General features: G+C 30.6%; 3 protein-coding genes and 1 long non-coding RNA gene across 6 annotated transcripts; all 4 read right to left on the reverse strand.

Annotated features, from left to right (window-relative positions):
• Window positions 1-3: 3 nt before the first annotated feature.
• On the reverse strand, window positions 4-4,189 carry LOC103828367 (probable xyloglucan endotransglucosylase/hydrolase protein 21). 2 transcript variants are annotated; one of them, XM_033275239.1, is made up of 4 exons: window positions 3,339-4,189; window positions 1,101-2,772; window positions 819-1,012; window positions 4-591 (listed from the first exon to the last, which is right to left on the reverse strand). In XM_033275239.1, the coding sequence occupies exons 2-4, from the start codon at window positions 1,374-1,376 to the stop codon at window positions 120-122; spliced, it is 942 nt and encodes a 313-aa protein (XP_033131130.1). In that variant the 5' UTR covers window positions 1,377-2,772; window positions 3,339-4,189; the 3' UTR covers window positions 4-119. The 2 variants fall into 2 exon arrangements, with proteins under 2 accessions (XP_033131130.1, XP_009102220.1); XM_009103972.3 differs by having other exon boundaries at window positions 1,101-4,189.
• On the reverse strand, window positions 2,670-3,727 carry LOC103828368 (putative F-box/LRR-repeat protein 19). Its single transcript, XM_009103973.3, has 2 exons — window positions 3,339-3,727; window positions 2,670-2,772 (listed from the first exon to the last, which is right to left on the reverse strand). Exons 1-2 carry the CDS (start codon window positions 3,725-3,727, stop codon window positions 2,670-2,672), a joined length of 492 nt encoding a protein of 163 aa, XP_009102221.1.
• Window positions 4,190-4,437: 248 nt separating the features above from the next.
• Window positions 4,438-6,664, reverse strand: LOC103828369 (signal recognition particle receptor subunit beta). Of its 2 annotated transcripts, none has more exons than XM_009103975.3 (7): window positions 6,504-6,664; window positions 5,971-6,129; window positions 5,563-5,645; window positions 5,361-5,447; window positions 5,128-5,270; window positions 4,902-5,033; window positions 4,438-4,818 (listed from the first exon to the last, which is right to left on the reverse strand). In XM_009103975.3, the coding sequence occupies exons 2-7, from the start codon at window positions 6,110-6,112 to the stop codon at window positions 4,629-4,631; spliced, it is 777 nt and encodes a 258-aa protein (XP_009102223.1). In that variant the 5' UTR covers window positions 6,113-6,129; window positions 6,504-6,664; the 3' UTR covers window positions 4,438-4,628. The 2 variants fall into 2 exon arrangements, with proteins under 2 accessions (XP_009102223.1, XP_009102222.1); XM_009103974.3 differs by having other exon boundaries at window positions 6,508-6,656.
• Window positions 6,665-10,740: 4,076 nt separating this feature from the next.
• LOC103828370 lies at window positions 10,741-11,740 on the reverse strand. Its single transcript, XR_625264.3, has 2 exons — window positions 11,131-11,740; window positions 10,741-10,982 (listed from the first exon to the last, which is right to left on the reverse strand). It is a non-coding gene; the product is annotated as an uncharacterized LOC103828370 (long non-coding RNA).
• Window positions 11,741-12,724: the final 984 nt, after the last annotated feature.

Genomic DNA, 12,724 nt, shown 5'->3' on the forward strand with positions numbered 1-12,724 from the left:
AACTCATCAAAGAAGTTCTCATTCCATCATTTACCACACAACATGAACACAACAAATGATCATAACAGCAACCAACACCTCAAACTCATTAAATCATTTTTAAAAAACTGAGAAGAATTTCAAGACTTTATGTTTTTGTTCTTATTCTTGTTCTTGTTATTTTTCTTGGCACCACACTCAACAGGCAAACCCTGCCAGAACCGTTTCTTATCCTTACAGTAATTGTAAACCATGAACTTCTTCTGAACCCATTTGAGAACTTTCCGGCTCGAAGAATCCATCCCTCTCTGCGAAAACCACTCGCTAGTACTGGTGGAAGAAGAAGAAGACGAGCCACTGGGACTACAAGGTGTATTAGTCGTGGTTCCATTATCAATGGACCAGATACAAGCATTCTCAGAGTTGTAGTTCATGAAAGAGGCTACGAATGGTCCTTCTGACCAGTTTGTCTTGACCAGTCCTCCCCTTGTGGCCCAATCATCTGCGTTCCATAAACTACCGTACATTCTCATGGGTTGGCTCTTTGGATAAGCCACACCCATTGCATCCAAATTCTTGAATTCTCTAATTGGTTTCCCATCAACGTAGAACCTTTGTAGAATTTAAACATGTTAACACAAGATACTATTAAGTGACGTTTATATTAAAACATATATTTTTTTTAAATCAGTTAGAAAAATTATGTTGGGATTAGTTTTTGCCACTCCCTCTTTATTATTACTAATAATAACTAAACGGTTCTATTTTTAACTATAATTAAAATCTATTTAATTTATATATATGAAATTAGCTAAGAATAACTAGAAAAATCTACTTACACTATGTGACTCGGATTCCAAAGAATAGAATAGTTGTGGAACTCAGCTGTGGGATCGAACCAAAGGTAAAACTGCTGCTCTCTATCACCTTTGCCTTGAGTGTAAACGTTAGTGTGAAGTATGTAAGGATCTCCACTAACATTCCCCAAGAACTCGAAATCTATCTCGTCCCATGTTAATCCTTGAGACTTCAACTACACACCAAAAAAACACCAAAATCTATTATTCAACGTAACATTACGTAATATATTTATATTTATGACTTGCTAATTAAGAACTTACGTAGAAGGTGGTCACGGTCCCGGCGGAATTTCCCGGAACAAGCTTGATCTGCATGTCGACTTTTCCGTACAAATACTCGGCTTTCGATTGAAACCCTGATCCCGAAGATTGATCAAGAGTGAGATTCAAAAGAGTATCATTGTTCAAAAACTTTCCACGACCATCACCCCATGTTATGTCAATGTCTTGGTTGAGATAGTTAGCGTGTGCCACAAGAAATATGTTTAAACCAAGAATAATAATTAATGACATAACCAAAAGTGCCTGAGAAGCCATTTTGGTTCCCACTTTCGGGATGTATCTCTTTCTTGAAGGGTTTAGGTGGTGTTAAGTGTTGATTTGAATTTGAGACACTCAGACGAGTATTGATTGGTGGGTATTTATATAATGGGGTTTTGATTCCTTGCTATCTTTTCAGTCCTTAAATTTACTTTAATTTTCTTAAAGAAAAAAAGGTGAGATTAGTGTGGCTAATGTGAGAAGCAACCAGCCTGGAGAGCATAACCAAAGCTATAGTGCTATACATCTTGAACATTTAAGTCAATTAACTATTGCTAATGTATTACATCCTAATCTTAGCCAGCCCAATTTAATATTTCAACTTGGTATATGGAACTTGAAAAAATAAAGTCAACTTTTTGGACGGTACTATTTCATCATAAATTATTTACTATTAGTTCTAATTTCTATGTAGATGCGACTGACTTTAGCTCTTGAGTGCGTAGACAGGCTAACTGGATCCACCGAACATGATTTGTTACAAAAATTGGTAAAATTGTAAACAATGAACTGACCGTGTGGAAGCTAATTAAGAAAATAAACTATCTAAACGATTAACTCTGATCTTAAGTTAGATTATAATTACTCTCTCTCAACTATTTTGTTTTACCAAAAGTCAAATTGCACCCCTTGAGTCTTTAGAGACCTTATTTATAAAGTACAAACAGTAAATGACCATAGAAGTTCTCTAATTCAGATAGAGAATGAGCTAGTGGTAAAATCGGTATAAGTACAAACAGTAAATGACCATCCAACATGCTATTTTGCATATCTTCATCTTTTTTTTTGTAATCTGGCTTTTTGCTCATCTTCATCTTGTCTTGCATCAAATTAGATTAGCTAGACTAATCTGAATTGGTCCAAGTTATTGCTTGATTATCAAGCTCACCTAGACTTTACCTTGTTCTTAATCCTTTTTGGACAAAGGTAGACTCTAGTTCGATTATCCCTTTTGTAATTGTTCCAAACAAGTGTCATATTCATATATGAAATTCACATTTTCGCAAAAGATGTTATTTACGTAAAACCTGAATGCAAAAACCAGTTGCCGCCCATATTCTCGTCTGATTAAATATGGATATGTTTATAGCAAAGTCGATCATAAGAGTTGGATGATTCATACATATTAACATTTGAGGACCAAAACGGATGTTGTTTCTTTCTGTCTCCAAAGTTTTTTTTTGGTCAAATGAAATTCCTGTCTCCAAAGCAACACTAAAATTATTCATCGTGGTAATAGCATAATTAATCATCAGACGTTAAAAAAAAGTTAATGCTAAAGGAAAAAGTTTATGGTCTCTCCAAATTAGGGCAGCTCGTAGCTATCTTTGATATCGATGCATCTGTGACACTTAAGCAGCTTTTAAGACATAAAACCTCCAAACTAGGGCATCTGCAAATGAAAAACATGCTACATGTAAACTCAAAAATTAAGTTCAATTTTATTTAAATATATCAACCTAAATTATTTTTATGAAAGGTTAATGCTACACATTTGGTCTAAGATTTTGATCCGAACAAAACCAGCCAACCAAATGAACCGAAAATTTTTATTTTCAGATCAAATATGGTTATGAGTTTGATTCAATTTGATAAGCTTTTTTTTTTATAAAAATAATCGATTAGCGGTTTTCTTTGGTAGTGGGTTAGTTTAGTTTATAAAAGAATTCAAACCAAGCTAACCGAATTAACCAATATTTTGAATCAAACTAACCAAATTTAACCGAAATTATCTGAATGTTTAGTTTTTTACCAGCTTAAACCAAAATCTCATAAAAACCAAAAGACTTCGATTAAATTCGGCAGAATTTTAGAAATTGAACTAACCGAACTGAAATTTGAAGTTCAGTTCAGTAAGATTTTGGACGAACCAAACTAACTGAAATTGACATTTCCAAACATATTAAACCGAAATAACCAAACCCAGAGGCCTGCTACAAATAGTGATAGCACATATACCTCTCAGCAGCGTACAACAAAGATTGATCCGAACAGTGCCTAACGCGGATCTCCTTGAGACCACCTTGGCTTCGATCCACAACACACCGGAGAAAGGAGTCAACCTTCTGCTCAAACTCGTAACTAAACCAAAGATTCGAAATCCGAGACCCCTCGAACCAAGTATCTAGATCAAATACCGAGTTGAGAGACGGGTCGTCGCAAGCGTACATCCAAGGCTTGCATACGAGCATTGGTCCTCTCCAACGTTCTTCCATGCTTAGCCGCGAAACTATGTCGATGAGACATTCCTTATTCAACTCTGACCAGTCACGAAGTAAACCAGATCCGATCGCTTCTTTGTTTCCTTCGTTGTTGTCGTTCATTCTGATTTTAGCTTCGTTCATCATGTGTTTGATTTTTTCTTCACGTTCTCTTTAACACGAAATAAAGTTGCATATATTCAATCCACTAGCTAATACCTTTTGGTTAATCTATACTCGGTCTTTCTTTTGACTAATCTATACTTGATTAAAGTTGCATAATGTTTGTTTTTTTCTTTCCCAGCCTATCTTTATTGTTTCTATCATCAACTTGTTCCCACAGTCTACTTTTGATTAATGTTAAACGGTCTTTCTTATTACCATCTAAAAGCAAAAGAAATAAAATTGGCCTTTCTTATATTGGCCAAAACTATGTGTGGCCTAATTTGTAATAATGAGTTTGATAAATTTACAGAACACTTAAAATCCATTTTTATTGGGTAGTGATGTTTTGTTCTTCAATAGTTTTTTTACGCAATTAAAAATATTTTAATTTAGTGATTTTTCAATGAAAAGAAGACAATTAAACCATTTACATTATTACATTTTAAGGATTAATCTGTATCTTTATAATCTAAGAATTTAAAAGTCATTAATGAATTTATCATTAATGAATTTGATAAATTCACAAAACACTTAATCAACTTTCATTGGCTATCAAAAGTTCTTTTCAAGAAATTTTTAAAAACATTTCAATTTAGAAAGAAATCTGTATAACAAGACTGTTATACATTGTTACACTTTAAGTTATTTATAATTAATCAATGTGTCTAAAAGATTTAAAATGTGAAAGAAAGTGAACCAAAAAAATGAATAATGAGGTTGCCTGGATGAAACACTTAAATAACCATGTCATTCAACAAACTCTCTAAGACACTACACGATTTTAACATCCAAAATCCTCCAACAATAATATCACAAATCATAAATTCATGTACATAAAAGACTTTTAAGTGTATGCTTAATAATGCTCACACATTTCAGCTCTTCATGGCTTAACATATTCCCTGATGAACTCTTGAACTTGCTCTGTTTGTCCTGTTAGTCCAGATGCTTCAGCGACAGTGACTTTGTTTAAGCAATGCGTAAAGGAAAACACTTCTCCTTCAATCCCAAGAGTAAAGTCATTGGCTATGTCAGCTGTTGAAACCGCACTCCTCGAAACCCTAAGTTTCTCTCTGCAAAACACACACAGAATATTAACAAGCTGAAAAACAATGAGAGCTTCTCTTCATGGATAACAGATAATAATCAATGTTACATTTCTTTCTCCATCTGCTTGCGGATGAACTCTTTTGTGTGTGCAGTTATTTTATCTGTCTTGTTACAGCAAAGCAGGACTGGGATCTTATTCTTAACCACGCTTGCATTGGTAAGAATGTCGTAAAGGTACCTGGAGAAGTACAAAACCGTGTTTAAGTGTTCATCTTCTAAGAGTCACTTTATTATGCCTAAGCAAAGCATTTCTTATGAGGTAATTAACTTACTCTGAAGCTGCACGACAATTTGGGAGGAACTCAAGTGCATCTACAACAAACACAATAGCAGCTGCTCGAGGCAAGTATTCTTCTAGCTTAGATCTAAGCCGAGAGTGCCCAGGAACATCAACAAGATGAACGGGCTTTGTTTTCTGTCAAACAAACACGGCAATGTCTGTTAGATAGTCCACAAAAAACACTTTAGCGTCTTAAACAAAACGCAAGTGAAGATCTTTCTTTACCTGGGTGTTTTCAGTGTGGAGCACAAAGGTACCTTCATTAGGTTCCATTGACGTCACAGAACCCTGATGAGAAGATCCATCTCGGAGCTGTTATCAAATGCAAATCAAACCGTATTTTAATCTCCAAGAGGAACACTATAAGGGATTTGACCAGAAGACATACTTGGAATGAGGAAAGGAACAAAAAACCATAAACACTCACTCGATAGAAGAGAACGGTTTTGCCACTTCCGCTTAAACCAGAGAGGAGTACAGTATTGGACTTCGTACGCCTGAACAAGCGAGCTGCACAAGGCAACAAACGCGACAACATTCATTAACCACCAAAACATCTGATTTTTTTTAATTTAACGTATAACCAAAGGGAGATAGATATTCCAAAGACATAAAAAGAAAAAATTGGAAACAAGAAACACAGAAGCACCTTCACACTCAGTGAGCTTATTATACAAGTCTAAAGTGGCATCTTGAAAACATCAAACTCCTCTCAACCACAAACAAGAGTGCAACAAAATTATAACATAGATAAAAAAAATCTATGCCTACAAGGTTCCCAATTCAGATCCGAATATAAAACTCAAGAAGAATGTGATGGTCTACTACTACTTACTGGAGAAGAAGAAGAGGATAGTAAATAACAGAACGCCAATAGCAGCATAAAGTTGATTCGGTGGTATTTGTTGAACAAGTTCAGTTCCTTGATTCAACCACTGCTCCGCCACAATCTTCAAATCCTCCAAGTTCTTCTCCATTGATTCCACCGCTTCGTCTGCATTAAAAAAAACACACACAACGATTTTAAGCTCCAAGGACCAAACAAGTGACAAATTTAATGATCAAAGAGCAAAGAACTCAACAGAGTGATCAGCTTCTTTCAGGCATTTTAACGAACAGATCTTGTGCAATCGATATATACTTTGTGAATATGAGCAAGGGCTCAATTTATATGGATAAATTCACAAAAAGTTAAATAATTCGCAGATCAACGAGGAAAACACACACACACACACATTTGATTCAAACAAAACCCAGATCGAAAAAGGAGAAATTGTAAAACCCTAGATCCAGAAAATAAACAACGAGAAATTGAGAGAATGTACCGCAAAATAAGAGAAAGAGGTATAGAAAAGAGAAGAAACTCACTCACTGATGAGAAGTACGGCAGGAGTTGAAGAGATGGAGACTGTGTCCTACGTGAAGATGAGAGATTCGTTCTCAAGATGAGAATACGAGAGAGAGGGTTTGGTTGGTATATTTTGAAGTTGGTCAAGGGTATTATAGTCAGATCCAGGGACAAATCTGTCTTAAACTAGTTACGTATCTGAGTCAACGCATATAATGGTACGTAACTTTTAATATCTACAACTATATTTTTTTTGAAACTCTCAAAAATATTTTTTTTTACTGTTTATATAAAAATATAATAATACATAATAACCTTTAGTTCATATACTATTTAAAAAATATGCTATTAGAAAACTATCAAATTTTAATAATTCATTTAAAATATTAATGAAAAATAAATTTTAATGATTAATTTTTTATTATAACAAAATCTGTTGACAAAAATTTAGAAAATATTACCAAAAATTTAAATATTTTATAAAATAATATATTAATGTTATTAAAAAAAACAAATTCAAAATTCATGTAATCTTCCCAACTCAAAAATAGTTGTGTAATGTTCTAAAGTTTTCTTGACAAAATATAAAATTCTGAAAATAAAAATTCAAACTCAAAATGATAATATTTCAAATTTTACAAAAGATAAAATCAAAGATAATAAAGAATAATTTTTTTGAAATGCACCACAAAAAACAAACTACATATGTTGTAAAAATTAAAGCAGCCTAATATTTTAAAATTTTAATTAAAAAAAAAAGAAACCTTAATATCATAACATCCAAAAATATCATATATCAATAAAATTTACAAAAATATACGATAGATGCTACTATGTATAAAATTTATTATTTTATATAAAGAATGAGTGGTTTTACTCATAAATCCCATAAAAAACTAAAATGATATAAGTTAAAATATTTTTGTAAACACAAAAATGTAAATATAAATTATCTTACACATATATCTTTTTTATAATATAAATAGATAAATCAATTTTAAAAATGTATTATATGCAAAATGTATAAATTAAAGAAAGCAATTATTTTGAACAATGTTCTCTATTTGATTATTTTATATTGTTATTTTATTGTAGCTAATTCGAAAATATATTAGCAAATAATAAAAATTAATAACAAAGTAAAATGTATTAAACAAATTACTATATATTAATAATACCAAATATGAAATATAAATAATAATAATATTGAGTTACACAATATATAGCACTAAAATAGAAATTATATATTAAAACATTTGTAAAAATATTAAATACATTTATAAAACGAAAAATATCTAAATGGACGTGCGGATTAAAATCTAATTTACAGTTATGTCATTTTCTGACTTGTCGTTTCCTAACGATAACGATAAGAGGTTTGATGTTTCAAAAAATCTAAGGCAAACATGAACACATACATTATTTTTAAATAACAATATAATTCAAACAACTAAGTAATATAAATACCAAAAAATAAAAGAAAACATTCAAACAGCTAGTCAAAACAATTGTTAGAGGCGAATTAATCAGTTAAACTGAAGGACCATAGCATCCCAACCACAATGACTCTATATACCAATTTATCTCATAACATATTATTTCATACATACAAATTAACCAACCTCTATAATCAACAAAAACACAAGGATCGTGACACAAACAAGGAAGAACTAGGCTCATGGGTTTTACAGACGCATGAAAATATATTTACTTCTCGGATGAGAATAACGTGAGATTTAGGTTTTCAAACTAGACGAAGGGAGAAAGGAGAAGAGATTTTCACCAGTGAACATGAGGCTCGCCGGCGGCTACACTATCAGATCTATGTATAGGCTCTTTGCTTTCCCGAATCACATTGATAGTCAAAGGTCTTGTTAGATTCGGATTTATCATGGGCTTATAGCTTAAAACCAATTGGTGATTAGTGGATTGACCTTAATCCTTTATATATTACTTAAGGTCCCTTAGAAGTTAGAATTGTCGATGTGAGATATATATATCCCTAATACCCATCTTCGAGATGATGGCTCTTATCGGCCAGAAATCTCGAAACTTTAGGACATTTATACTCGGTCGAGCGAGTTTAACATGACCTTTATACTAGGTCGGAAAGAGTTAATCACGACCTTTATACCCGGTTGGAAGAGTTAATATTAATTAGGAGTTTGGATATTTAGGATCTGAGCTCTGATATTATGTTAAATCCAGGTTGATTATGGGTTTCCAATTTAAAACCAGTTGATGATTAGTGGATTAGTCATAACCATTTATATATTACTTAAGGTCTCTTAGAATTCTCGATATGGGATATATATCTTTAATAGGTCTCTATAACATTGTGTTGCTGGTTTTCTTTTCTTTTTCTTTTTTCCCTTAAAATGACACTTTTTATACAACCTCGTGATTTCTTGATATAATTTTCTCGGTCTATTACTTTTAATTTATCCAATTTCATTACCTGTTCTTTGTAATTTAAAAGTTAAAAAGAAAGAAAGTATAAAACATGAATTGCACAAAGGCAACGTTAACGTCTTTTGAAGTTTAAACCATCAAGCTTTTAAATGCCACAACTAAACCTTTTTAGTCATCTACCTTATTACACGACAAAGATATATAACATCTAAAAACTCAGCAGTTTCTGGAGACCAAGATTTTTTTTTAAGCAGAGAAATACTTTTTGGGTATTGAAAAAGCATCCAACTAATATTATTTGAGACTGGTGTTATTTATTCCCAATAGAAGAGGGAACTGTAAACCCACTTTTAAAGTTAATTTTATCGGATATTTTTTGAGTAAGGTTTTTCTGCAAAGAAGATTAATTTTCTAAGTGTTAAAACATTTATAGTCATCTAAGATTGAAATGAAAAAAAAGTGAATTTGGACTAAATGCCGAATATGTCGTGAGCACTTTGGATAGCCGTCACTTCTTGTTCGTTTAGTGCCGGGCCGAAGGCTAGTGTACGATATGTTATACTTATATCCTAACGCTGAGAAATTAAAATCAGTACTTGGGAGTATAAAAACGACCAATTGTTTTTCACGACTATATTAGTAATTCAAATGGTGTTATAGTATAAAACTACTTGAATATAAAGATCTAATTGCAACTATGTGGAGGGCCGCACATGTGTGCAGACTTAATATGATTTTTAGTTTTGATATATATATTTTTATGATTTAACATTTATGGTTTAACATTTGAGACTTTTTAAATATTATATACTTTTCATTCTAATTATTATAGTTGATGTTTAAATTTATATCATATATAAGTATGCAGTAAATAATTCATGTAGAGTATGTTGATATGTAGTATTCTGACATCATAACCACCCGGTCAAGACCTAGTTATATATTATTTAGTGATAAATGAAATATAGAAATAATAGAATCAAAGTAAAATTAAATTAAATACACTGACTTAATTCTTAGGGTCTGACTGGTTCAACCGCAGCGGTTGCGGTTGCGGTTGCGGGAGTTTGCGGATGCGGGTGGTTGCGATTTCTAGCAGTTTTAAGAGATTTGTACGACTGGTTCTGCGGTTAGAAATTGGTGCGTTTGCGGGATACTTATGACTGGTTAACTACCAAATACAGCAGTGGTTAAATAATAAATTAACAATATTTACATTTTATACAATTATAAAAATATCAAAAATAATAATATTATAATAAATATAAAATTTATATTTAGAAAGTTATACTTTATTTTTTTAAAAAAATATAGAAAATATTTTTGTTTTAAAGTTTTATAATATTAATTAAAATATAATAGATATATTTTAGTATTTTTATAATTCTAATTTAATTTTTTTTATTGAATATTTTTATTTTTGTATTTATATTGTTTTGGAGAAAAAATATTTTTTTTTAATCTTCCCGCAACCGCCCGCAACTGCAAACGCTAGCTGGAACCAGCTTTTGAATTTATGAGGTTCAGAGCGATTTGGAGCGGTTTGGAGCGGTTTGAGCGATTGTTGCAAAATGCCAACAACCGCTACCAACCGCAAAAGCTGCGTTTGCGGGTGGTAGCGGGAAAACCAGTCATACCCTTAGTCTGATTGTAACCTCTGATGCCCTTTTTTAGAGATTTTAAAATTAAAATATCAATTTAAAAAAATATAGTTGCTAACTCTTGTAGCGAGGCATGAATTAAGGTTAGACGATGAGGTGTTGGAGGAACGAGTCTATAATGCTCTCCTGTTCGTGTTCGATAAGGAGCTTAACTTGTCCTCCATCTCCAGAGTCAGATTTGAGATTTAGGGAATTGTTTTTATATTTATTTTAATATATAAAATTCAACAAAAAAATTAATTCGATATTCGACAATATATGGACCATGAAATCCATATATAATAGATTTCTACAATTTAAAGACCAAAACAAATGTTTCTTCTAGCTGTGATCAGAACCGGCCATGTCCATCTTGAGGAGCCGGGGGAGCTCCTACAGCTATCATTTGTCTTCCTATCATTGATGTTTGTTTCACAGCACCCACACCTTTTAACACATTAGCCATTTCTTTAGAAAATTAACTCACCAAAAAGACTAAAATTCAAAAGGAAGCTGAGATGAGAGGATTTATGTAAAATAAAAACTTAGTAAACTATAACTGTGATAAATATTTTCGGAATAAAGAGACACTGACCTAGGTGACGGAATGTAGCCTCTGTCACACCAACCTGAAAAGATGCACATAGAAGTATATGAACCAAACTTAAAAGAAGAAACGCTTGAAGTGTTTTTTTCATTGTCATTGTTTTGTTGTTCTTCCCTCACGTCTCGACCATTAGTGGGTATATATACAGATTGCAGCAAACAAAATCAACCGTATAGTGGACAAATAAAGTGGAAATGTCAAACTTCTTCGACTTCGTCTCATTCAAGAACGCGGTTTTCCACTGTTATACTTCTTCTGAACATTCAAATAAACACTTGACCAAAATTATGTTCCATGAATATAGCCGGATAACTACAGATGCAAGACTTTAGGAGTTTTTGGATTATTTCAGGTTAAACTGTTCATCGTTTGTCATGGTCGTATTTCGTTGAGTTACATTTTAAATAAATTTGTTTAATTATTTTTTTTTTGTAAATTTTGGTTAGAGAATCTTATATATTAAAACAGAAGTCACAACTTTGATTTATGTGTGATTTTTTTAAAAATGGACCTAATAGACCTATTCATAGAAATTTATATTATATTTTAGTTCAGACTAATAATAAATAGAATTTTTAAAATATTTTAATTATAATATCTTTTGATATCTTTTCATTTTAAATATAAATATATTTATTTTAAAATTCTAACAAATCTGTTTAAAAAGATTTTTACAAGATCTTCATTTTCGAAATTATATTTAAATATTTTTGCTAATTTCAAAATTAGTTTAAAATATTATTATGCATTAATATATTCAGTTATATAAAATTAAAAATAAAAAAATCTATAATATTTTATTTATTATATAATCATAATCAATCATATTAAAATAAAATTATTATATTGAGCTAAATATAATAAAATTGTATTAAATTTATATATTTATTTATTTTATTTTCGTAATTATAAAATATTTATGTTCAAAAATAAAATCTAATATGTTGGTAAGATGGGTTAACATTATCAAACTATATAATACATGTATAAAAATTAACATGTATTTCTTTAAAGTTAATAATATAAAATCTTTGTAACTACTTTAATCATAATATATTTTCATTTTAAATATAATATATATTTATATATTATATTTTAAAAATTCTAATAAATCTGTGTAAAAATATTAAACAATAACTTAATGTATTTTAAGTTATCGTTTAAAAATGAAAATAAATAAATTATATCCTATTTTATCTACTTTATAGTCAAGATCATGTTAAAATATAATTATTATACTAAAATAAATACGATAAAATTATATTCAAGTGATAAATTAATAAATTTTATTTTCATAAATATAAATTATTTATTTAAAATATAATATGATGATAGAATAGCTTAAAATTAACAAACTATATAATACATGTCTAAAAATTAACATATCTTAGACTTTTATATATACAATAATAAATTATCTAATATTGGTAAAAAGAAATCCAGTTTTGAAAGACGGATCAAAATTTTAGCATAAATTAAATACAAAATAATTTTTAAATATATTTTCTCATTAATATATTAATTTGCTTAATAACTAAATGCAAATACAATAAGATAAATATATAATAAGAAGTGGTAAATA

The sequence above is a fragment of the Brassica rapa genome, chromosome A07 (assembly GCF_000309985.2).
Source record: "Brassica rapa cultivar Chiifu-401-42 chromosome A07, CAAS_Brap_v3.01, whole genome shotgun sequence".
Classification (NCBI taxonomy): domain Eukaryota; kingdom Viridiplantae; phylum Streptophyta; class Magnoliopsida; order Brassicales; family Brassicaceae; genus Brassica; species Brassica rapa.

Coding starts and splice junctions, on each gene's coding strand:
- LOC103828367 (XM_033275239.1), bottom strand. CDS start 1,376: ATGGCTTCTCAGGCACTTTTGGTTATGTCATTAATTATTATTCTTGGT. Junction 1,013..1,100: donor GGACCGTGACCACCTTCTAC/GTAAGTTCTTAA, acceptor TTTGGTGTGTAG/TTGAAGTCTCAAGGATTAAC. Junction 592..818: donor TGGAATCCGAGTCACATAGT/GTAAGTAGATTT, acceptor AATTCTACAAAG/GTTCTACGTTGATGGGAAAC.
- LOC103828368 (XM_009103973.3), bottom strand. CDS start 3,727: ATGATGAACGAAGCTAAAATCAGAATGAACGACAACAACGAAGGAAAC. Junction 2,773..3,338: donor TTGTTGTACGCTGCTGAGAG/GTATATGTGCTA, acceptor TTTCATTTGCAG/ATGCCCTAGTTTGGAGGTTT.
- LOC103828369 (XM_009103975.3), bottom strand. CDS start 6,112: ATGGAGAAGAACTTGGAGGATTTGAAGATTGTGGCGGAGCAGTGGTTG. Junction 5,448..5,562: donor AAACCGTTCTCTTCTATCGA/GTGAGTGTTTAT, acceptor ATTTGATAACAG/CTCCGAGATGGATCTTCTCA. Junction 4,819..4,901: donor AAGCAGATGGAGAAAGAAAT/GTAACATTGATT, acceptor TGTGTTTTGCAG/AGAGAAACTTAGGGTTTCGA.